Source organism: Carcharhinus amblyrhynchos, chromosome 13, assembly GCF_965287045.1.
Source record: "Carcharhinus amblyrhynchos chromosome 13, sCarAmb.v2.hapA, whole genome shotgun sequence".
NCBI classification, from domain to species: Eukaryota; Metazoa; Chordata; class Chondrichthyes; order Carcharhiniformes; family Carcharhinidae; genus Carcharhinus; species Carcharhinus amblyrhynchos.
In genome coordinates, this window is record NC_137336.1 from 58,006,432 (window position 1) to 58,032,656 (window position 26,225).

At 39.6% G+C, this 26,225-nt stretch overlaps 2 protein-coding genes across 3 annotated transcripts in view; one reads left to right on the plus strand and one right to left on the minus strand.

Annotated features, from left to right (window-relative positions):
- The window catches only part of kif20a (kinesin family member 20A), a 42,003-nt gene extending 22,873 nt beyond the window's left edge, over nucleotides 1-19,130 (plus strand). Inside the window, exons 12-18 of the mRNA XM_080201130.1 lie at nucleotides 114-281; nucleotides 1,518-1,657; nucleotides 3,797-3,950; nucleotides 6,754-6,952; nucleotides 10,346-10,437; nucleotides 13,030-13,167; nucleotides 17,706-19,130. Coding sequence (XP_080057256.1) covers nucleotides 114-281; nucleotides 1,518-1,657; nucleotides 3,797-3,950; nucleotides 6,754-6,952; nucleotides 10,346-10,437; nucleotides 13,030-13,167; nucleotides 17,706-18,014 — 1,200 coding nt within the window. The 3' untranslated portion in view covers nucleotides 18,015-19,130. The remainder of the gene's footprint in view (nucleotides 1-113; nucleotides 282-1,517; nucleotides 1,658-3,796; nucleotides 3,951-6,753; nucleotides 6,953-10,345; nucleotides 10,438-13,029; nucleotides 13,168-17,705) is intronic.
- Nucleotides 19,131-19,250: 120 nt separating this feature from the next.
- The window catches only part of cdc23 (CDC23 (cell division cycle 23, yeast, homolog)), a 30,951-nt gene continuing 23,976 nt past the window's right edge, over nucleotides 19,251-26,225 (minus strand). For both annotated transcript variants that reach the window (XM_080201740.1, XM_080201741.1), the window contains 6 exons: nucleotides 25,602-25,721; nucleotides 25,426-25,501; nucleotides 24,834-24,895; nucleotides 24,176-24,254; nucleotides 21,957-22,076; nucleotides 19,251-21,160 (listed from right to left, as the gene is read on the minus strand). In XM_080201740.1, the coding sequence (XP_080057866.1) occupies nucleotides 20,993-21,160; nucleotides 21,957-22,076; nucleotides 24,176-24,254; nucleotides 24,834-24,895; nucleotides 25,426-25,501; nucleotides 25,602-25,721 (625 nt within the window). In that variant the 3' untranslated portion in view covers nucleotides 19,251-20,992. The remainder of the gene's footprint in view (nucleotides 21,161-21,956; nucleotides 22,077-24,175; nucleotides 24,255-24,833; nucleotides 24,896-25,425; nucleotides 25,502-25,601; nucleotides 25,722-26,225) is intronic.

The window sequence follows — 26,225 nt, forward strand, 5'->3', positions numbered from 1 at the left end:
CAAAGCTGGCAAAGCATGATGGTTAGAATATTGCTTAATATAATCAATGATAATTTGCACTTCACAAATCTAATTTAAGGGGAAATATCTGATTGCCATTCTATTTATTGCAGCTGATACAGGCACCATCATCAAAACTGTTTCCTACTTTCCGGTCTCTACTTCGAGAGCATGATGGTTGGAATAACTGCAATGCTCAAGAACCTCTTGAAGAACAGGAAGAATTTGTTGATGAGGATGATGGTGAAGATGAGACTGATATCAGTACGCTGGATAAAGAGGTGAGTTCGTTGCATTAGCACACAGCAATGAATATCTATCATATGGTCCTTTTTGGCTTTTGGTGTCTCTTGAATCTTCCCACATGTGCTAAGGTTATAGTGTCTGAACAGCTCTCGTTAACATAGTGAGAAATTAAGAAAGGAAGGTATGCGATTCTAGGTCAGCAGTGTGCTACCAAACTTAGTTGACCCAATTTTGTTTTTGTTGGTATCTAACCGGGTGCACTGTAAGACTGTGTTTTAGACTTTTTTGCTAAGTTTTTTGAAAAGTTAATAACGTTACAGAACCTTAGACAGAACAGAGAGAAACATGAAACCTGGCACCTGAGAGAAGAAGTTAAACAGCAAATCAAATAGAAGAATTGTAAAATAAATAGCCCAAAGGCTGAAAAGGAAGTGTAAATAAATTGGGTGAATTCAACGCCAAATTGATACAGAAGAAGAAACCAGGAAAGAAAGATTAGACAAAGATAGAAAAAGAGGCACAAAGTTAAATATTTTAAATTTTACTTTTTAAACCTCCAATTGATTATCTGGAGGAGTGACTCCCACTTGTAGTAATTAAATTTCAGTGCCAGTGAAATTGACTAGCAGTCGTAACTTTCTGTGAAGAGTTCAATGTGTCCTATAGTGCAAATATAGCATCTTCATACCATTCAATAGATTTTGATGGTAAAGTAGAGAGCAAGATGTTGCTTTAACAAAGCTAATTTTGGAGCGGCATAACAGAGCAGCACTCTAATGTTTAGATGTTCTTGTTTAACTATATATCTGAAGTTTCTGTAACATTTTATGCAAAAAAATTACAGTAAGTGCTATTAATCTTGGCATTTTGACAGGGCAACCTAGCCCAATTTTTTTTTTAATACACTTGTAACAAGTTGGAGTCCATGTGCCAATATTGTGGTTTCCCATGGAAGCTGGATATGCTCTGGTTGAAATAAAAACAGAACGTGCTAGAAATACTCTGCATCTATGGAGAGAAATTTAACATTTCAGGTCAATGACCCTTTTGTCAGAACACTTAATAAATCTGTGCAAGCGTATTTTAGCATTTGTTAGTGGGTGACCTTCAGGCAACGTTCATTTATTGCTAATTAATTGATTTTATAAATCTTTTATTGTCCTAGTCTTAAATGGGGTGACTGGTTCTTCAAGAACGTGACTTGATTTCTGATTTACTTTTTTTCTATCTCGTGCTTTTATTATTTAACTGACCACAAGTTTATTCCTCAGTCATTACAGAAAATTATTGAAGGCCTGCAGCAACACCTGATTAAGGAGAAGCAAGAGAAGTTGTTAATGGAAAGTGAGATCAGGCAAAATGTTGTCAATGAGATGATGGAACAATACAACATCATGGAGAGACACTGGAGGTAGATGTTGCTTGCTTTAGAAGTGTGACGTTATTGCCTGTTGTCATTAAGACTGGCTAATCCTTGATATTTTACAATGTATAAAATATTTTATTCATCTCAATTTGGGCAAAACTGCCAATTGGAGAAACATACCTGTGTCAAAGAATTGTTTATGAAACACATTTTCCACATCTGGACAGCTCAGTGTGATTTTAAAATCACAAGCGTAACAAGTCCCCAGAAACAAAACTTGAGTGAAAGACTGATGTTGGCCAGGATGCTGGATAAGCTCATTGATGTTCTTTGGAAAAGTGTCTCAGTAAATCTTGCACTCCAATGTAACAGGCTTTAGTTTAACATATCATCTATAAGATGCAACAGTTCCTCAAAACTGCACTGAAGTGTGGGCTAAATTATGTCACCGATGCTGGAGTGGAACGTGAACATGCAACCTAACTTGGAGGTAATCATGGAGCCAGGTTATTGCACAATGAGGTTTTTTATATTCTGAATTTGGATATGTAGACTGCTGTATTTTAGCTACCTTTTTGTTGCTGCAGATGGTTCAAATTCAAGGTTGAATCTACCCAACTTTTTTGTAGATTCTTGAAATAGTGGCATAATAATTTAAAGCTTGAATATTGCTAAGAAGAGAGTCATGTTGCCAAAGCTTTTCATCTTGCAGTCATCAGGACAAACGTATGGCCAAATTTTAAATGATCACGATTTATACTACAGGAGAAAAGTGCGGTGATTGGCAGGTCAACTCTGACTGAGGCATTGCTCTGAAGAGTGTTCAGCAAGAGTTGTTTGATCACAGAATTCCATCTAACAGTTGACATTTAGTTTTGGGTTTTGCAAGCTGGTTGAATACAGTTGTGCGTTGCATATTGTGCATAACCAAAAGAATATGCCGTTAGTTGGATCAACCAATCGTGAGGTACGGCCTATGTCCTTTGCTCTGCATTGGGACTAAAATTCATGGAGAATATTGCTTAATAGTGTGATGGGCAGAAGTGGATTGGACTGTTGGCAACCTAATGGAAAATACTATTTGCATTGGAGCAGCGTGAAACAACTTGCTTAACTGCTTTGAGATACTTTGCCTTTCCAGGGTAATTTGAAGTAGACTGGACACATTATCAGTTCGAAGTAGCAGCCTTTAGCCCAATTGCACAATAAACAATGACCTGATCAGGATAACTTTGCCCCACAGATTAGCTTTGATGAACCCTCCTTCTATCAGACTTGCAAATTGAGCAAATGGCTAGGGCTCTATTTACAAGACTGAGGCCAATGCTACAGCATGTGGCGCTCTATAAATCTCACATGTATGTATATTGATCTTTCTCTACACCTTAGCTATGACTGTTTTAACATAATGTTCTGCACCCTCTTCTTTGTATATATGCTTTGTATAGTGGCAAGAAAGCAATACTTTTCATTGTATACAAATATGTGTGGCAATAAATCAAAGTAAATGTTGATTTCATTGCTAGTTTGATGCCAGATATGTAGATTGTACGTCAGAACAGACTGTATTCAGCCAAACCTCAGCCAAAACAAAATGTCTGCTGTTAGATGTGATCCTGTGATTGGTGAACTATCCTGAATGTACATATACCAGAAGCAAAATACCTTCTTTTGTAGGGACCTATTCTCTGCAAAGAAAAGGAATATGTTCAAGTGCTGTGCTGTTTTGAATTACCAGAGATCTTGAGAGCCTATAGTTCCCCACTGCTTTCTTCTTGTGTTTGTCCCGATGAGCACAAGATGCAAAGCTTCAGCCATCTACCCCTCTCTCCTGCAATATTCCTGAAATACTAAGGATTTCATTCTTAAATTTTACATACTATTTAACATGCACATTAATTCCTTCCCCTTTTTTTGGTTATTATGCAAGTGTGAATGTGTTTTTTTTTTACCCTTTTCAGTAGCTTTTATTGAGATGGATTAGCATTCCAATCATCTTTTTTTCCCCCAAGCAGCCCTTGAACAGCTGACTTGCTTTTTTGCAATGAATATCTCTCTCTCTGACTATCCAAATGCATATTGTGGAGGGGAAAAGTTGTAGTTTTCAGTTTATGTTCTGATTTCTGGGGAGGGAAGACAGTGTCCTTGTGGGAATGGGGTAAAATTCAACTGTTTACCTCTCAGAGAGCAACTTGAGGAACAAAAGGATCATCTAGAAGACGCCTTTGAAGCAAAGATGAAAAACTATCAATCGTATGTGAAAACCTATTATCAACTATCCTCTGAAGAGGAGGATTCCGATGATTCTGGTGATGAAATGTGTGATGGTAAACCAATGGTAAGAGAAAGCTCTTTTTTTTAATTCCTAATATTGGGATATTTAGAATAATCCTGAGGAGCAAAATATCACTGGTTTGTAAAGCAATGAGGAAACGGGCAAAGTAAAGAAATAAATGTTTAGAACTGGAATTGATAGTTGTTTACATGGCTTAGAATCAGAATATTTTCAATTGGTGGCAAGTTATGTAATACTGTCAATATATTGGTACTTTTTATGGGGAGATTTCCTTTGGGAAGCACATAAATTAAAGCATCCTTTTGTGTAGCTATATTTCCTTTATAGGCAATTAATATAGAAAGGTTCCACTTGTGCAAATAGATAACATTTAAGGAACTAGAAATTTGAATTAATTTATTTCTATAAATATTTAAACAGGAAAAAAAACTAGGTAAGATTTTTTGGTGCCGTAAAGAGTGAAAATGGAGAGCTGATAGATAATAAGGAAATGGTGAATGATATGAACAATTTTTTTTGCTTCTGTCTTCAAGAGGACACAAAATAATAGTGATAAATCAGAGGGAGAGGGTAGAGAGGAACTTGGTAAAATTTACAATCACCTAAGGAAGGGATGCTGAGCAAATTGATGAAACTCTAAGCTAATAAGTCTCCAGGCCCAGATGGACCCCATTCTTTGGTCTTGAAACAAAAGGAATTCATTTCCAAAATTCCCTAGATTCCGGAAAGTAGCAAATATAATCCCTGCGTTTAAGGTGCAGAAAACAGGACATGGTCGGCCAGTTAGTTTGATATCTGTGTGGGGAAAGTGGTGTCCTTTCAATAAAAGAGGTTATAGCTAGGCATATTCAACCAGTAAGAATCAGCACTGCTTTGTGAAAGGGAATTCCTGTTTAATGAGTTTATTAGAGTTCTTTTAAAGGAATAACATGTGTTGTGTTGCGATTAAAAGGGAGTGTGTAGACATGCTGTACTTGGATTTCCATAGGGCATTTGATAAGGTTCCACATCAAGGGTTATTGCTGAAATTAAAAAAAATCTAATTGTAGGATGTAATAATATATTAAGCTGGACAAAAGATTGACTGGCATGAATCAAGAGTATGCATTAATAGGTCTTTGTCTGACAGAATGTGACTAATGGAGTCCCACAAGGGTCTGTTCTGGGGCATCAACTTTTTGCAGTTTATGTCGATGAGTTGGATGAGGGGAGCATATGCATGATAGCTAAATTTGTCGATGGCACAAAATAGGTAGGAAAGTGTGTTGTGAAGTAGGTGTAAGAAGTTTCTGGATGGTTATAGATAGGTTGAGGGGATGGGCACGGAATCTGGCAGGTGGAGTATAATGTGAAAAAGCAGAGTATTACATCGAAGGAGAATGACTGCAGAATTCTGAGGTACAGAGGGATCTAGGTGTTTGTGTGTATGAATCACAATGTTAGCATGCAGGTGCATGTGTAATCAAAAACGCTAGTGGGATGCTATCCTTTACTCTGAGAGGAATTGAACAGAAAAGTAAGGATGTTATGCTTTAGTTTATAGAGGATTGGTTGGACAGGCTGGGCTTGTTTCCACTGGATTTTAGAAGTGTGATGGGTGACCTGATTAAAGTATAAAAGATCCTAAATGGTATTGACAAGATGGATGTGGAAAGGATGCTTTCTCTTGTAGGTGAGTCCAGAACTAAGGGACGCTCTTAAAATTAGGGGTTGCTTTTCCAGACAGATGGGGAAGCACAATGGCACAGTGGTTAGCACTACTGCCTCACTGTTCCAGGGATGTGAGTTTGATTCCTGGCTTGGGTCACTGTCTGTTTGCAGTTTGCATGTTCTCCCTGTATCTGTGTGGGTTTCCTCTGGATAATCTGGTTTCCTCCCACAGTCCAAAGATGTGTGGATTAAGTACATTGACCATGCTAAATTGCCTCTGTGTGTCCCAGGATGTGTAGTTAAAGGGGATTAACAAGGCAAAAATGTAGGGTTACAGAGATAGGATGTAGGTGGGATTGCTTTTGGTGCAGACTCAATGGGCTGAATGGCCCCTTCTGCACTGTATGGATTCAATGATCCTAAGGTGAGGAGAACTTTTTTTTTAAAGAGACTTGTGGAACTTTAGAACTCTTTGCATCAAAGGGCAGTGGAAATGGGATCACTGAATATTTTTAAATAGATTCTTGTTTGGCAAGAAGGTCCAAGGTTTTTGGGGGTAGATGGGAATGTAGGAATCAACCTAAATGATCAAGCATGATCTTATTGAATGATGGAATAGAGCTGTGGGTCTGAATGGTTTACTTCTCCTATTCAGAAGTTTGTATTTGACTCTGATCGGGGAGGGGGGGTGGGTGTGGTGGTGGTGGGTTGTGTGTGTGGGTGTTGGTGGTGGTGAAGTGGGGTCAGCGCACACTCCTGGGCTGCTCAGAGGAAGACCCCAGTTAACTGTGGTAACTAGACTGATGTTCCCACAGCTATTTTTTTTTCCACTGCTCCACAGTTTTCATTGAATGGCCCCATTGGAAGCTGCCCAAGTTTCCTTATACCTTTTGTCTCTTCCCTTCTATCATCACTATACTTCATAAAGTGCCACCCAAGATTTTGGAATTGTCTGAGTGGGCTATATTTTCCCCTAACCTTCACCTTTCTATAAAAATGGGTAGAAATATAATCGTTGACAAATGAATATTTTTGTAACTTCAAGAAATTCTATTATGAAATTATTAGCAAGGACAATTAAGCTTTTTCATGAAAAGCAGAAGATATCTTAACTAATTCCACATTTTCAGTTGAGATGCTTGTTTTTTATACTCTTACGATTATTTTGAGAGATTTATTTTTCCCCATTCCCAAGTCACACAAAATCAGAGAACTAGAAGCAACTATTCAGCAGTTAAAGGCAGAGAGAAAGTCCACTTGCCAGCCAACAAGGCGATCTGCTCGCTCAGCCAATACAAAACTCAATGATGAACTGCACAGTCTGAAACTGGAGCTGGTAAATGTAAAAACTGAGCTGGAGCAAAGCAAAGCAGAAGCAGCGACCAATGCAGAAGGTGAGTGCTCCTCAGGAATGGTATTAATGCTTGCTAATCTCGGCAAACAATAGATTGGGAGAAATTAAGGGAGATGGACCCAAAATATGTTTTATTTGTGGCTATTTCTACTTCTTCTGTTCAAAAATACAGTTTTGAGACGAGGGGCACTTTAAGACCTTGTTAATTGACAGTGTTTTGGCTCCTCAAGGTGGACTAAAATTGTAATTGATTATAATGTAGTCACTTCTTTATTGCACCAACATTAAATCCCCTGTGAAAACTTGCTATAATTTCCTTGCAATTTACAAAAACATGTTTTTCTGTATATTTTGAAAAACTAATGCTACCTTATTAAACATGTGGCTTGTCACTCTCTCTTGTTTTATGTCTGTCCCTCCTGGAAATGTCTTGTTGCCTGATTACATAAAACTTGTTGAACTATTGATGGAGGTTTTGTAAAGCATTCTAACAGGGCTGGACAGACTGAATGAATGCAGGATTGTTGGCGAAGTAGTGGTTCTACAACAAGGTTCTCAATCCCAAATGGCCTATTCCATATCCTGGAACGGACAGGAGGAGAAATTTCTTCACTTGAACAAAGAACAAAAACAGCCCGGGAAACAGGCCCTTCGGCCCAACAAGCCCGCACCATCATTTTAACATTACCAGTACCCCCCTCCACCCATGACCCTTATCTATTGTTTGTGGCATTCCACATTGAGGGAAACTAATTTAGGGACAATTTATTACCTCCAGTCAGCCTAATAGCACATCTTTGGGGTGTGGGAGGAAACCGGAGCACCCGGAGAAAACCCACGCAAGCGCGGGGAGAATGCGCAAACTCCCACAGACACTGGCCCAAATCCATGTGTCTGCACAGCAAACAGTGATAGTCACTGAGCTGTCGTGTTGCCCAGCATCTGGTCCAGTTTAAGCACACAGTAATGACATGAAGCACTAGGCTACTCTCGCACATTCAAGAGCAGCCCAAGTACGACCCATCGTGTGTATGCCCCTCGTTGGACAACAAGGCGGACTGACTTAAAACCTGTGAGTTAAAAGAGAAAAACATTATTATTTATTATTATTCCATATCCTTTTACATTACCAGGGACGTCCCAATGCTAATGAACCTTATTTAAAACAATCTCCTATATCCTCCCATCTGCAACCCACTCATGTGCCTGTCTAAGTTACTCTTAAACAACTCCAGCGTGCCTGCCTCCACCACCTTACTTGGCAGAGCATTCCATACCCCCAGTACCCTCTGTGTGGAAAAACCTCCCTGTAATATCTGTTATACCTCTCCCCCCTCACCTTTTAAGCCCGTGACCCCTCGTACTGTGTGTCTCTAACATAGGAAATAGCTTACCTCTGTTTACTCTATCTATACCCTTCATAATCTCATATACCTCTATTAGATCCCCCCTCAGTTGCTGTCTTTCAAGGGAAAACAGCCCCGATTTTGCTCAATCTTTCCTCATAACCCAGTCCTTCCATACCAGGCAACATCCTGGTAAACCTCCTCTGCACTCTCTCCAGAGTCTCCACATTCTTCCGGTAGTAAGGCAACCAGAACTGGACGCAGTACTCTAAATGCAGTCTAACCAACGTTCTATACAACTGCAACATTAGACTTCAGCTCTTTATATTCTATACCCCTTCGTATAAAGGCTAACATACCATAGGCTTTCTTCACAACCTTCTCCACTTGTACTGCCACCTTCAAAGACTTGTGCACTTGCACCCCCAGGTCCCGCTGCATTTCTGTACTCTTGATAGGCTTACCCTTTATCATATAACTCCCCCCTACATTATTCCGGCCAAAATGCATCACCTCACATTTATCAGGATTAAACTCCATTTGCCATATATCTGCCCAGTATACCAGCCTATCTATATCCCGTTGTATTGCCAGACACTGCTACTCGCTGCCCGCCAATCCAGCCATCTTAGTGTAATCTGCAAATTTGCTGATCACACCACTTACTCCCTCTTCCAAGTCATTGGCACACCACTAGTGACAGACCTCCAGCTAGAAAAGGACCCCTCCACTACTACTCTCTGTCTCCTCTTAGCAAGCCAGTTCTCAACCCATCTAGATACCTGGCCTTGTATCCCATGAGCCTTAATCTTTTCTACCAACCTACCATGAGGGACTTTGTCAAACGCCTTACTGAAATCCATACAGGTGACATCAACGGCTCGTCCTTCGTCGACCGTTTTTGTCACCTCCTCAAAAAAATTCTACCAGATTCGTAAGGCAAGACTTCCCCTTTACAAAGCCATGCTGCGTATCCTTAATCAGATCGCAACACTCTTAAGTGCTCATACATCCTATCCCTAAGAATCCTCTCCATCAACTTGTCTACCACTGACGTCAAACTCACCGGCCTAAAGTTACCCGGGTTATCCCTCCTACCCTTTTTAAACAATGGTACCACGTTCGCTATCCTCCAGTCCTCTGGGACCTCACCTGTGTCCAAAGAAGAGACAAAGATTTGCGTCAGCGGCCCAGCAATTTCATCTCTCGCCTCCCTAAGCAACCTAGGACAAATGCCATCAGGCCCCAGAGATTTATCAGTTTTAATGCTACCTAAAAGCCCTAACACTACTACCCTCGTAATCGATAGTTCCTTCAATTGGTCTAAAGCTCCCTCGAAGACCATACCAGACATCAAGCCCCTCTCCTTCGTGAATACCAACGCAAAGTATTCATTCAGGATCTCCCCCATTCCCTCGGACTCTAAGCACAATTCCCCTCCTCTGTCCCTGAGGGTGGGGAACCTTTGGCGTTCTCTACCACATAAAACTGTGGTGGCCAAATCACTGAAAATATTTATGAAATAGATTTCTTGACACTAGAAGCAGCAAAAGGTATGGGGAAAGAACATGAATATGATATTGAGATAGAGAATCAGCCATGATTACATTGAATGTCAGAGCAGGGCTGGAAAGCTGATTTTTGTTAACTATAGGCTTCAATGTAATGAACATTCCAGGTTTGAATTCCTATTTTTTCCTTGTATAATAATTTTGCTGGGAATAGATCCTGCTTACTGCGAACTCCATTCCACAGTTGAGGGGGTTATGACTCCTGTGGCAGTGTATGCAACTAACAGCAATTGAAGTTCTGCTCCAATTTTTTCACTTATTCTTCTGTACCTGAAAGTTGTGATTTAATTGCTTTTGTGATTTTTTTAATTAAAATTTTGGTGACTACAGTCTCTCTATTATTAGGAGAAAGAGTGACATTTAATGGGTACATAAAATAATGTCCTAATTTGAATGCTTGGTGCGCAAACTTATGGAATTTTTTTCAGTGGCTATTTCCCTGGGACATGTGCCTTCGGAATTTACTGGCAGATTTAAAAATAATCTGTCATGGATTCTTTCTCTGCTGTGTTGCAGAATTGAAGCGATACAGGGATATGGTTGAGCTTCCAGTTGGAATGAAGTATCTCACAGTTGATGCAGATCGAAAAATAGAGGCAGGACAGAAGGTGAGTCATGTATTTCCCTCAGTTTAATCTTATATAGTGGGATTTACCTTTTGATATTCTATAGCCAAATGGTTGCTTGGAAGGACTGAGTTACTATTCAGGTGCATTATGGCACCACAGAGACACTATGATTTATCCATCTCAGCAATACTTTCAGGTCCAGAGTTTAGCTGGAATGTGAAGCTGTACGTAACGGTTAAGGACTGCCAAAGGAACAAATTATTGGGAAACCTCTGGGTGAGACAGTGTCTCCCAGTCAGTTAGCACAGTTTGCACACCTGAACTGTATCTCTGAGTGTAATGTCCTGGTGACCTTGAAACATGAATTGCCCTCTGTGCTAAAGGAGCTACAACAAATAGAACGGGAATTGTTTAATTTACAGCATACAAGAAGGCCATTCAGTCCATCCAGTTCTCTGGAAGGGTTGACCACTTACTTCCATTGTTGCTGTTCCTCATCCTTGCTGACTTCAAATATTTTTTTTAAAAAATTGCATTTATATAGTGCTTTTCTCAAGCAAAAATTTATTAAGGATAAAATGTGATTTAATGAAGTGGGCAGTAATTACAGGTTATATTTCCCGTTTCAGCAATGAGCGACAGAGCATGTAAAAACTCAGACTGCACTCATTTTGTAGACTTCTGTAGTTTCTTCAGACCCTGGAAATCTGCTCTCAAAATCCTGGGTAGAGGCAATCCTTTCCCTTTGCAGCAAAGAAGGTTTCTGTTGCCCTAAGCAGTTAATTAGTCACCTCCTGTTGCAGGCTTTGATGTCAGCCTTTTTAATTGATCACAACTTTACCTTTCGAGTAATCACACAAGTAACAGAGTTTTCTTAAAACAGCTGTTTTAATACAAGCTATAACGAGAACGTTGGAAAGCTACAGTTCACCTCCCTGTAGCTAGCCAGAGTGGTGCATTCCAAGATACAAAGGCAATTAAAGTTTTCAAAATCGATTACAAGTGATTAGTATAAACCAATCACAATCATTTTACCCTTGCTTCATTATAATAGCAATCAGTGAGAACTTCATAGGATAGCTCGTTTCTGTATCTGTGGATCATTTCCACTTTCCAGTTACAGATGTTTGATTTTTTTGTGCTTTGTCAAATTAATGGCCTTGGTTTCTGTCTATGAAGGCCCTTTTGTTTCTCAGCCTTTTCATTTTTAAGCATGTGACTATTACCCTTTCATCTCCTTTACAAAACATTTGAGCCAATTGACCAATTATTAGGGCACAGAATTGATCTTTAATTGGTACCTACATTAAAACATTTCTAATTAAGAAAATTCTCACACATCCAAATCCTCATCAGTGACGTACTGGTTGTGACTAGTTCAGTTGAATGCCACAGCAAACATGCAAGTTAAGTTTGCAAGGGTTTACTTAGAATCCAAACTATGATTATTACTGAAGTTGTACAGACGTGTGTTAGAGCTGCAGAATTTGAATAAATTGTTCATTTCCCTCAAACCGTGATTCTAAAGCATGGTTTTCTTGCAAAAGTGAGGAGTCAGAGTACAGACTAAACAGTACAAATTTAAAGTGGGAGGAGGAGCAGAGACATCTGTGGTTTCACATCCTCCAATTCATTTGGCTGTGGTAAGACAAGTTGATGAGGCTTTCTAAATGGAGCATGGAATACAAAGGTTGGGTAGTTATGAAAAGCCTTTAGAAATCACTGGTGGAATTAGAATTTGACCAAGTATAGTGGGCACTCCACTTTGAAGACAGTAAATCTAGGTCATGGAAAGCGTGTAGAGGAGATTTCCCAGAATGGTACCTGGAAGGAGGCAATTCAGTTATACAGAGAGATGAGAGAGACTGGGATTGTCTTTCTTTTCAAAGCAGTGAAGGTTTAAAGAGATATAGTATGGGTGTTCAAAATTATCAGTGGTTTTGAGAGTGCGTGAAAAGTTGTTCCCAATGGTGGGGTCACTAACTTGATGTGGAGATGCTGGTGTTGGACTGGGGTAAAACAGAAAGAAATCCCACAACACCAGTTTAAAGTCCAAACTGGTTTATTTGTAGCAAAAGCCGCAAGCTTTCAGGACAGCCTGTTCCTTCACCAGGTGGCTGGGAGTTCACTGTTTTTAAAATCTATGCATGGAGTTCCCAGCCACCTGATGAAGGGACAGGCTGTCCTGAAAGCTTGTGGCTTTTGCTACAAATAAACCTGTTTGGACTTTAAGCTGGTGTTGTGGGATTTCTTTCTGTGTCACTAACTTGAACAGACAATAAGATAATTGGCTGGAAGTAGATGAGAATTTTTTTACGTAGAATGTGCTGCCTGAAGGAGTGATGGAAGAGATTCAATAATAGTTTCTGAATGAGATTAGAAATGTTATGAAATAAAACTATAGTCCATATTGGAGTGAGAAGTCAGTATACAACACTAATTATTGCAATCAAATTCAGTGCTAACACAATGGGCCAAAAGATTTACCTGTGCTATATAATTCTAACTTATTGGCTTCTTCTTTAAAAGCTATTGTAGATTCTTGAGCTCTTGCTTCTGCTGGAACACTTTTTTTAAAACTGAAATTCCCTGAACCCTTCTCTTTTGGTAATAATCTCCATTAATTTTCAGAATGCAAAGGCCCTGCAGAAAGAGCTACAGAAAATAGGGGAGGCTCTGCAAGCATCAGAAAGGGCATGTTGCCATAACACTGGAGCAGAAAACCTTCGGCGTACTCTAGCCAAATGTGAAGACATCATGGTGAAACAGGTATGTTATCACTTGTTCTTTAACTACAGGGATCCAAGGAAATTTGGCAAATTGGATCCAGAGTTGGCTGAGGGTGTTTTTCAGACAGGAAGACTGTCCAGACTGCAGTGATCCGTATTGGATCAGCCCTTGCTGTTTGTGGTTATATAAATAATTTAAACTTAAATGCAGGAGGATTGATCAGTTAAGTTCATGGATGATAGGAAAACTGGTAGGGTGGTAAATAGTGAGGGGGAAGCTTTAGATTACAGGAGGATATAGATGGGCTGACCAGTGGCAAATGGAATTCAATCCAAATAAGCGTGAGGTGGTGTACTTGGGCAGGACAAACAAGATGAGGGATGATGAAAAAGCAGGACCCTGAGAAACGCCACAGATCAGAGAGATCTTGGTGTGCATTTACAGATGTTAGATAAAGTAATTACGATTTTTTTGTATACTTGCCTTTATTAGCCACGGCATGGAGTTTTAAGAGCAGGGAGGTTCTACTGGAACCATGTAAAATGTTGGTTAGGCCACAGCTAGAGTATTGTGTGCAGTTCTGGAATCCACGTTAGAGGAGGCATGTGATAGCACTGGTTAAGATGCAGAGGACATTTACCAAGATGTTGCATAGGCTGTTAAGTTTTAGTTATAAAGAGAGATTAAATAGATGGGGGTTATTTTCCTTTTGAACAGAGGAGACTGAGGGGGGGACATAATTGTAATGTATAAAATTATGAGCAATATAGGTAGCATAGACACAAAGATACCTTTCCCCTTGGCGGAGGGATCAATGACTAGGGGGCCTGGATTTGAGTTAAGGGACAGGAAGTTTAGAGGGGATGTGAGGGAAAAAAAACCTGTTCATCCAAAGGTGGTGGGAGTCTGGGGTTCACTGCCTGAAAGGTAGAGACTCTCATAACATTTTAGTAAATATTTAGATGTGCCAAGGGATACAAGACTTGGGGACAAATGCTGGAAAATGGGATTAGAATACTTGGGTGGTTTGCCTTTGACTGGCATAGGCACAGTGGACCAAAGGGCCCTTTTCTGTGGATCTCTGTGAAAGTCCTCAGTCATGTTGATCTTGATTCTGTGCATAGATTTTAAAAATAATCAAAAGTGGCAATACTTGCAACCTTGGTTAACTTTTCAACTCTTTTTCAGGTAAACTTCTGGTGAGTAAGAGGTTGAAATTTGAAAGTAGGCATTGTAGAACTGGAAAGGCGAATTTTATTTGCTGTTTAATTTTTTGTGTTAGAAGAAAGCGCATACCTGTTTTTCCAAGCTTTTAAGTTTGAGATGGTACATTAAATTGATCCATTAGGCACTAGAGCCTTGTTGAGACCACACAACTATTACAAAACTACAGGTGTAATATTTGCATTGTGATACTGTGCTATTAATGTATTTTATGTTTAAAGGATCTGTTTTAAAATTCAGTTTTTGTACAGGCAGTAGGTATGTCTGGAAGGAAAACAGCTCAGATGCTGGGAAAGCAGGATAATTATTCATTTTAGCCATATAGTGTTTACTTTGGAGAGGGCTAATGGAGTCTTGTTTATAAATGGGAAAGTTTCCTAAAGTTTTTTTTGATAAAGGGAATAGAAGATGGGGTTTTTATTTGGGCATACAGGGTCATGTGGTGATGCGAATGGGATGTATAGCAAAGATTTTTCTGCTAGTTTAGCTTGTTTAGATTTCAAAGCTGAGTGGAGTTACAGCAACTATACCTGGGTTTGCTAGCTATATTTAATGTAGGTTTAAGTCTATAGGAACAATAATTTGCAACTTTTCACTATTTCAGATCTAAATAAGCAAACAGAGTTGTTTCCTTTCATTTGTTAACTATTGTTCAAATGTCAAAAGTTAAACTGCTTCATTTTGTCAGTTATGTTTAAACTGTTACGAACAAAACTTATTTTGATAAAAGATCCTTACTTTGTCAGTAGCTTTACTCTGGAGCAAAGCATCCCATTCTTGTACTTGTGCCAAAATAGAAAAATTGTTGGGGTCTAGTCTGGTTTCATAATATACTTTTGGGTTTGGGACCAGGACTCTGATTATATATAGTATGCATTTGTATTATCTGCTTGTATTTGAATATATAATCATGTTTCAAATTTAATTGGTGAAAGTGGTTAAGTTTCCCTCACTGTCTCATTGTTTTGCTACTTGATCTGGATTGGGAATTGCTTGATTTGATTTCAACTTATTTATAGCCACCGTTTCTAGGCCCACGTCTTAGGTAGCCAGAAGGATTTGAGGATAAGACTGATTAATGTGTTGGAGGGACCTACCTACCCTCATTTAGTTTTCTACTCAAGTGTTGTGGCAATTCCATTGAATGTTTCAACTGCTTAATGGGGCCTTGCTGGGATATACAGCACACTGTCTTGCATGATGCACACATTATGGAGGAATCAGACTTCACTTCTAGACCGTAGGAGGCTATCTTCAAAAGGTGTTGATTCTAATTGGGATAATTGATTGCAACCAGACCATTGCTACTTCGATGAAAAGCCACTCTTAATTTCAGCAAGTTATCTGATTGTTAGTAGGCACCACCACCCAGCCCATCCAGTTGTTGCTTCAAATCTGTACTTGTTCCTTTTGCCAGCAGGAGTCACTGTTAATGTCAGGACTCGCAACTGACTTTTCTCTCCAAGTGTGCTGAGTTTAAGTGTGCTTCAACTGCTGTCTGAGATGAAACGAATTAAGTCAGCGCAGTTGAGAAATCAAAATTAGTCTGCTTGTCTGAAAGGTTTAGTATTATGTCTGACCATGCTTTTTGCCAACTAGACATTCTATTTGTTGAGTTTCTTGTGGGTGAGTCCACTTAGGGGTAGCCCCTTTAGGACAGAGATGAGAACTTTTGGAACTCTCTGCACCAGAAGACAGTGGCGGTGAGGTCATAAGAACATAAGAAATAGGAGCAGGAGTAGGCCATCTAGCCCCTCGAGCTTGCCCCGCCATTCAATAAGATCATGGCTGATCTGTCGTGGCTCAGTTCCACTTTCTCGCCCTCTCCCCATAACCCTTAATTCCCTTGCCTATCAAAAACCTATCAACCCGCGTCTTAAATATATTTAGCGAGGCAGCCTCCACCACTTCAACGGGCAGAGAATTCCAGAGATTCACCACCCTTTGAGTGAAGAAGTTCCTCCTCAACTCTGTTCTAAACTGCACCCCCCCCCCCCCCTTATCTTGAGGCTGTGCCCTCTAGTCCTACTGTCCTTTGAGCGGGAAGAGCCTCTCCACCTCTATCCTATCCATCCCATTCATCATCTTATATGTCTCAATGAGATCTCCCCTCATTCTTCTAAACTCTAACGAGTACAAGCCTAGTTTATTCAGCCTCTCCTCATAATTCAACCCCCTCAACTCCGGTATCAGCCTAGTAAACCTCCTCTGCACTCCCTCCAAGGCCAAAATATCCTTGCGTAAGTGCGGCAACCAAAACTGCACACAGTACTCCAGCTGCGGCCTCACCAGTGCCCTGTACAGTTGCAGCAAGACCTCCCTACTTTTATATTCAATCCCCCTTGCTATAAAGGCCAGCATCCCATTTGCCTTCCTGACCACCTGCTGCACCTGCAGGCTGGGTTTTTGTGACTCATGCACAAGGATCCCGAGGTCCCTCTGCACCGTCGCATGCTGCAGTTTTTCACCATGTAAGTAATAGTCCTTCCTACCATTATTCCTACCAAACTGGACAACTTCACACTTGCTAACATTAAATTCCATTTGCCAGTTCCTGGCCCATTCGCCCAGCCAATCTAGATCCTTCTGCAGACTTTCCACACCCTCCGCACAATTTGCCGTTCCACCAATCTTGGTGTCATCAGCAAATTTCGACACCATACACTCGGTTCCCTCCTCCAGATCATCTGTATAAATGGTAAATAGCTGAGGCCCCAGCACCGACCCCTGGGGCACTCCACTAGTCACCAACCGCCAATCCGAATAGCACCCACTGACCCCCCACTCTCTGCCTCCTATTTGACAGCCAATCCCCTATCCACGCTAACACCCTGCCCCCCAACTCCATTCCCCCTAACCTTCTGTAATAACTTCTTGTGCGGCACCTTATCAAACGCCTTCTGAAAATCAAGAAACAATAATGAATATTTTTCAGCTGGAGGTTAATGGATTCTTGTTAGGCAATGGAATCAAAGATTATCGGGGCAGATAGGAATGTAGAACTTGAAACACAAGCACATTAGCCACGATCATAATGCATGGCAGAGCAGGCTTGTGGGGCCTAATGGTCTACATCTCCTTTTCCTATGTTTGTATGTCAACCTCCTAATCACATTGCTAACTGTGGAAGTATGTCGTCTTTGTTTAACAGCATCCCACTGCAAAGAGTTATCCCTGTGCTGACAGTGCATATTGTAATTTTACAATGGATCTGATAAGAGACTGAATAGGTTTTCTATGCTTGTAGCTGAGAATGTGTATAGCGAGAAGGCAATGTTCAAAATACTTGCATTTGGTGCGACTACAGTTACAGCTGTTATGCTTTCAATTAAAATCTTTTTTTTTCCTGACAGGATCAAACATTAGAAGATCTCCAGAAACTGATGATCGTGATAAAATTGGACCTGAAGAAAAAAAATACCTGCATCGCAGAACAATATCAAACAGTCCGTCAGCTTCAGGCAGGTCCAGGCTGCAATAAACGACGCTGTGCTGGCAATATTGAAAATCAACCACCCCCAGGGAAAAGACCATTCCTAACTGGTCTCCTGACTCCATTGAGGCTTGCCCAGCAGCAGCGCAATAACACTCCTTCCAGTTGTATTCTACGATCTAGGGCCAGACTGGATAAGACATCACAGGTCTCAAAGATACACTATTAAGTAAAATTTTAGGGAAGTCATGGGAGAGGATTGCAGACTGTTACTTTTTAATTTTAAAAGCATTTCATTTGGAAATTAGGCCTAATTAAAAGTATTTACATGGTAATGATTTCTACAATAACGGAGTTTGCTCCTTTTTTTAATAACCCTTTGTTTGTTTTTAATTTTTGGCAAAGATTTGTATGGAATTGGGAATGGTATGCTGGGAGATTTGTGCCAGAGGTTACATGATCACTGTTTTATTTTATAAATATTTTGTGTACTATGCTGCTCGAAGAATCCACTCTTCAACAACCTGTTTTTTTATTTTGTATCCGGCCAGTATTTGTATAAATGTTGTTTGGAGTTCTACTCCGAGTCAACCTACAAAGAATTAAGCAACAGGGGACTATTAGTGCATTAGATGTTTTAATAGTTTGTAAGGGTATATTATCGTCAATATCGTGGCAGATTTTAAGTTGAAAATGAACAAAATGTTAGGATTTAGAATTTCCTTTCAGTTGGCCTGATGTAGAAGAATTGTGAAGGTATTGTTTTGGATCTTGTTGTTTTTGCATCTGCTGATGTGGAAATAGGCAAGGTCTTTGGCCATTAACACTTTTTTAAGATGTACCTAACCCATGAATATGATTAATAAGTTTCAAGTAAGCCATATTAGTGTGTGGTATGCATTCTGTATATTCCAAAGATGTTCATTTGAGGAGAAAGTGTTGAACCAAAAGAATGTAAATTCAGTTTACATTATTTTTTTTGAGCTCCCACTTTATCTGGAAGTTTATGCAATTCTGTCAGTGCCTTATATATTGCAAAATGCTTTGTTTCTCCATGTATGATGTTCTGACTAATGTAACCAGTAGAGTTTTTACAGACAAATGATGTAGCGTACTACAAAACTAGCTTTGAAAATACAGTAAAGGTGCTATTGTTAAAGCATCATTGTTTTTAAAATGATCAGAAACATTCAGTTGCAAGAAATTTTAGAATCGTACAGTACTTGCTGTGTATATCATCATTCTGCTTGGAAATATTTTTCCCAGTTTTGATTTAAACAGCCTCTCAAAAGGATTTATACTGTATATGTAATGATGTAAGAAGTCTCACAACACCAGGTTAAAGTCCAATAGGTTTATTTGATAGCAAATGCCACTAGCTTTCGGAGCACTGCTCCTTCATCACCTGACAAAGGAGCAGCGCTCCGAAAGCTAGTGGCGTTTGCTACCAAATAACCTACTTTAACCTGGTGTTGTGAGACTCCTTACTGTGTTTATCCCAATCCAACGCCGGCATCTCCACATTTACATAATGATGTAACAGGTAGCATGGTGGTACAGTGGTTAGCACTGCTGCCTCAGGACCAGGGACCCAGGTTCAATTTGCCTTGGGTGACTTTGTGGAGTTTGCATGTTCTCCCCATGTCTGTGTGGATTTCCTCCTCTCTCAGTCCAAAGCTGTGCAAGTTAGGTAGATTGGTCATGCTCAATTGCCCATTAGTGTCCAAAGATGTGTAGGTTAAATGGATTAGCCATAGGAAAAGTGTGGGGTTAAGGGAATGAATGCTCTGACAGAGTCAATGCAGATTCTATAGGCCAAATGGCCTCTTCTGTACTGTAGGGATTATATTCTATAAAAAATGAAATGTTGGTTTAAATGTTAGTCCTTCACCTTCAGTTATATCATTAACAAGTTGCTTACTCCATATCATTAGTATGTAGGCTTTAGTTGACTTAAGTTATCAGGCTTATTCCATAAAGTTAAATGTGCCTTTTTTAATGTAAAAAAACACCACTGTTGTACTTTGCACACCATTGTATTGGTATAATTATTCAAATCTTTCTATTGAAATATTTACTCTTACACTCTTGTATCTTGATGTGTACCTGAGAAATGAGGAAAATTAAAATTGAATTTCAACTACAAAAGAATGAGTTTTATGAAAAAAATCATTGTGACATACATACTTTGCCTTACTGTACTACATAGACAGTAAACATCAGTAGTCCTGATGTCAAACATGGAGTAAAGAGTTGCTGCTCACTAGTAAATAGAGTTCACATTGACAATATCTTTACCAGCTGTTACCTATGTTCAAAACTATTTATTTTATTTGTTGCCCATCTCTAATTGTCTGTGACAAGGTGGTGGTGAGCTGCTGCCTTGGATTGCTGCAGTCTAATGTATGCTCACAGTGCCGTTAGGGTAGGAGTTCCAGGATTTTGACCCAGCGACAAAGAGTCAGGCAGGTGAGTGATTCAGGGAACTTCCAGGTGGTGGTGCTCTCGTGTGTCTTGTACTTCTAGATGGTAGCTGCCGTGAGTCTGGAAGGTGTTGTCTTAAGGAGCCTTAGAGTTCCTGTGGTGCCTCTTGTACATGGTGCACACACTGCTGCCAATCAAGCAGGCATTCATGGAATTTATATTAAGGAGCTGCACTCATCCAGGCAAGAGTATTCCATCTCATTCCTAACTTGTCTTATAGATTGAGAAGCTTTGGAGAATCAGGAAGCAAGTTACTTACTCCCACTTTTGTTCTCTACACTATGGATAATCACTAATATTTAAGCATTCATGGATTTTTTAAACTGTGTTGGCATTGCACACCAAGTTGAGGCAATTGTTTGAAGGCCTGCCCCTTGCAGATGTTCACTGGCCAAGTGAAATTGAAAGATGACTCTAGTTCTGTAGAATCGACTGTCAGTTAATTCAATCCTTGGGCAAAGGGAAAATGTGGGGTGGGTGGAGAGATAAAGTTAACTGGTTACAAAAATTGTAGCAATTATGATCTCTTCATTGAAAGATATTCTCAATCAAGAAGGGAGAAGTGCATTTTTATAAACATATTTAATATTTACACATGCAGAAATTACACTTCCCGTGAAATACAAAATCCAACTATTAATGACTGAGTGGTTAGTTATTGAGGTTGTAATAGGGACAGAGCCACTAGAGTCACATTGCTTTCGGATAGCAGCACCAGCATTTTCATGGTGTGATGGAAGATAAGTTGAGTGGCGGCAGTTTTGCAGAGGGAGTATTGACTCCAGGGACAAAAGTCCGTGATACATCAGCAGCCATGGGTGTTGTTGTCACGTCACCCTGGCTACGAAGCTGTGATATCTGTCTAAGCAGAGCTTTTCCTTCTTCTCTTGTCTGGGGGGGGGGGGGGAAAAAAATCAAAATATTTAAAGTCCAAAAGAATCAAATCAAAGCAGTAAACATTTTATTGAAAGTTAACTTGAATTTAGTACTACTAAGGTCAGCTCAGCTCATTTATATTGAAAAACTTACAATATTCTACTTTGGGACATTTCCAATCACTTTATAGCTAATGCAATACTTGATATTTTTAAGATACTTTTAATACAAGTTACATAGCAATGAAATAAATGACCAGAGATCTTCTATTTAGCTGTCGGATCAGGGAATTCCCTTGCCTTTTTTCTTAAGTTAGTGCCCTTGATTGAGAGATCAGATGAAACAAAGGGCTCCGTGAGCATCCTTGCGCTCAACAGCATACATGAAATACAGAACTGACAAATAATATGGCTTGCTCCTGTCCATGAACTGTATTAGCTTGATGTTTTGGTATGGACATCAGATTACAATTAGCATAGACAAGCAATCCACCAACACAGACCAGCTGGCTGATGCCATTCTACTTTAAGATAGCATTGGACAAATTGCAGAAAGTAGGTAGTATTTCACGTGTCAGAACTACATTGGTTTACTATTCTAAAATCCAAATCTTAATACTGATCAGCTTCCAAATGAGTTCACAGGCTCTTTCTCAAAGTTTATCAAAATGAGTTATTCTTGAGGAAAGAGAGACCTTCAGTAATGCCTACAGCAAGGCTAAAACTAGTAAAGCCTGGATTACTGAAAACAAAAAAGCAAGTTGTTCTGTCATGCCAGCAACTTATACCGAAGGTATTTGGTTAAGACTTACATCATTGTAATCACAACATTTCTGTGCACAGACGGATGCCTCATCCCACCGTTTACACTTAAAATAATACTGTGCCAGAGCTCGAAATGCAGTGCTCATTTCATGATGCTCCAGAATCTCCTAAAGATTCAAACAACAAAAATTACTTGGTTCATGGAATGACCACGATAAATCTATACATTTTCAATTGAGAGCTGCAAAAAAGACATACAAATGTGAAGTTACAATGCAAAATAAATTTACAAATAAATCAATATACAACTATTCACTTCAATAGTTGCTCTTCTGTTCTTTCCCTTCATGTCTCCAGGCAGTTTATGCACCACACACATTGATAAGATTATTCTACATTGCATTTTACATGCACAAGAATGTGTTTCTGTAATTTGAACTCTCAAGGTTGTATCTGTGTGATTAGCCCAAATCCAAGAAGGCAGGGGCCAACTTCATATTAAGAAGCTATAGGAGTTTGTAGACAGCAGGATTGTGCTGTGTGCACATCTGCATTAGATGTCTCTGGCTCAGCATAACAGAGGAGTGGGAAGAGGTACTTGTATTCAGTTCACGCCATGCTTTGATTACTGCCTCTTAGAAGCTCAGATTCTGCATAGATATTGGTCACACCTACCATCTTCTGAGTACACAAACACATGAGGTGGAGACCAAGGATCTTTAGAAACTGACCCAAAAACTAAAATACTACCTAAAAGATTGTTTGAAAGATAGCCAGATGCAGACTATGGAATCTTGGAGCAGTAATGGGCTGGGGAGGAAGAGGAGGATGTTTAATAGAGGAGCAGATTTATAAGCAGGATAGAGTCCCACAGAATATCCAGGGTGAGAGTGAGGAACAGCATGAATTAAGATCATATGAAATTGGAGGGAAACATTTAAGTCAGTGATCCATGTTTGGGCTGACAACTTAAAGAAGACAAAAGGAACCAAGTCCTAAATTAAAGCAGTCTGGCTTATTCAACCATGTGCAAATTTGTGTAGGGACAAACCGATCAGGTGGGTTTAAAGAGTGCTATGGGAAAGGGATTCAATTTCATGAGACACTGGCAGTGAGAAACTGGGGCAGGCTATCTGATTTGGACTGGGACCAGGATTCTAGCAGTTAATAAAGAAGGTGGTCACAAGGACTAAGTGCAAGAGGAGGAGGAGATTTCAGGTGGAAAAGATAAAGATAACAGTTGAAAACAAAAGGGAAAAGTACTACAGGGGATCTGTGTTAGGTCCTCAAGTATTCACCATATTCATTAATGACAACTGGATAGATAACCGATTATTTAAGTTTGCCAAATGTTTAAGGATAGGTGACAATGCAGTTGAAGGGTGAGATTGAAGAGATATTAATAAATAAAACTGAGTGGACAGAAGTGATGAATAGCTTTCAATGCAGGCAAAAGAAAGCAGAATGAGAAGCGATGAATAGCTTTCAATGCAAGCAAAAGAAAGCAGAATGTGACTGAAAAGAACAAGTACAGTATAGGTCCAAAGAGACGTAATGGTCCAGATATATCAAACCATTATTTGCTGACCCGTTCATGACATTTTAATCAGAAAACTAAATTAATGCTAGATTTATATCTAAAGGAGTAGAATACAAGGGAGTAGAAGTCATGCTTCAAGTATATAAAACCTTGGTTAGACCACACAGTGCAGTGTAAATTTACTAGAACACCTAGGCTCCTTGGGTTAAATGACTAGGACAGATTACAAAATTATAGGGTTGTATTCCCTGGAATTTAGTTAAGGGGTGATTTGATCAGAGTTTAAGAAAGTAAAGGAAACAGATAAAAACAAGTTTTGCAGTGGGGAAGTCTAGGAACGTAGGACATGGTTTAAAAATCAGAGCCAGATCTTTCATTGATGAAGATAAGCACATGTCTACACGCAAAGGGGTGGCAGAAGTTTGGTTCTTCCACAACCAGCAATTTGTACTGGATTAGTTGTTCATTTTGAATGACGGACTTTTATTCGTCAAAAATACTTGGGAATTTGGGATAAAGGGGGTAAATTGAGTTAGGTCACAGATTCTATCATGGCTAATCTATTCAATGGCTGAACAGGGTCATGGGAAAAAAAATTACCTACTCCTGTCCTATGTTCACTGAACAACTAATGCTTGTTTCAATTCTTGAGCCTTAAAATGCTGCACGGACAGCAGAAACAATATGATCTGTGCTGGTTTGTTCTTGCTTGTGTCAGAGACTTACCCCACAGTCGCAGATGTCTTGGACATATTTGATGTAGCACTGTGCTGCTTGATCTGATTCACCCAACTGCTCATGAATTCTGCAACATGGAAGGAAACAGATATTAAATGAGTATGAATGTACAAAGCTCTGGGTCCTGCACTCGCAATGCTAGATACTTAGAAGAAACACCACATAAAACTTCAAATAATTGAAAGTTCTTCACAGTAAGCTATCGGTTTCCAATTTATTACCCATCCCCAGTTCCACAAGTGTGTAATTTCTGTTTGACCACAAACAGATTAAAGTATCTTGTAAACATAGCAAGATATCATTGCGATCTTGGACTTGGTGAGATAAAAGTATTGCTTAATGTTTCCTGGTATCTGATCCTCTATTTGGACCCTGTCAGGAGCAGTGTAAAGGAACATGGTAACATGAGAAATCAACCCTGAGTTCCAATCTTAACCACGTCTTCCTCCCAATTCACTTCATTTCATCCCTCAGCAACTCAAGCTCGCAATGGAATTAGCAGTTGAGGGCAAGTCAGTGGGTTATAAATGGTGTATGGAGACACTGGTTTGAAAAAACTGCTGCAAGTCTGGATGAAACATGTACCTGTTGTGCAGGATTTTACCATGTCATCCTCAATGGGATTAAAGCTCTCCAAAGTACTTACTTCGCTAGTTTCACCAAAGCCATTTTCTCCACATCACCAACAGAAAATGCTCTCCAGTAACACTGCCAATGGAAAATAGAAAGGAAGACAAGTAATTAATTCCATTGTAGGAGTGTCTGATAAATTGGCTGGACAGCACTAAGTGTTACAGCTGCAGGAGATGGGCCTCTTAAACACACTGGTAAGTGCATGGTTAAGTGGTTAAACACAAACAGGGACTGTCACAATTGTGTCTATTGATCTGAACTGAATAAATGCCTGGAATATCAAAAACCTCACCTTAGTGTCAACACATCTTACAGTAAATTGGAATAATCAGCGATATTATGCTGACATGATAGTTTGAGCTCATACAGGCATTTCTAATGATGCATTTTTTTAAAAATGACAATGTTCACTTTTACCAGGGAGACTTTTATCAGCGAACAAAATTGCAGTTGCAGTGTCTTGAGGTTTATATTTTGGCTTCACTGGAATGAACATCATTCTTTTGATCAGTTAACAGATTTCAAACCTCTGCTTTTCACATTTCTCCAGTAAAGGTGTAATATGCTGCTACTGCAAAGTAAATAAGAACATGGCTGTAAAGTACCTTCTTGGCTTCAGACAACTGATTCAGCTTTTCATAACATTCACCTAAGGCAATGAGCATTCGAGAGTCATTGGGTCTGTGGGGGAAAAGTCACATTGAATCCAAATCTTTTCAAATTACAGATGGCAAATGCTAATAGAAGTCCAGATGCAGACTTGTTCCCTTCAGTGGCTTACCTCAACTGATGGGCTCGTCGGTAATAATACAAACAGTAAAATGGCATCTTGAGGATCTCGTAAGTCTGTCCCAGTCCATACCAAGCTCTGTAATCGCGTTTGTTCACCTCAATGGCATGCCTGCAGAAACACAAAGAATAATTGGTGCACACTGCTCCTTGATGGACAACACAGCAACTTAAAGATACTTTTCCCAGAACTTAGGCCAGACTCCATCAGGAGTACAGTGTCAGCTCTGGGCTCAGGAAGGATGTACTGGCCTTAAAGCAGGTACAGGTTCACCAGAATTATAAGAGTGCTAAAAATGGTTAAATTGTGACAACTGGTTGCATAAATTTGATTTGTTCTCAACTGAATTTAGGTTGATGGAGTGATTTAATTAAGGATTTTAAAAAGGATTTCATACAGTAACTACAGAGAAGCTATTTAAGAATACGGTGATTTAAGAGTAAGAACATTTAAGAATAAGGTGACAAGAACTTCAAATTAAAGCTAGGCTGCTCAGGAGTGAAATCAGGAAGCACTTTTTCCTCAGAATGGGTACTGAAAATATGGAATCTATTCCATAAATGGCTGTGGATGCAGTTAATTTAAATTTTTAAGACAAAATAAATTGAGACAAAT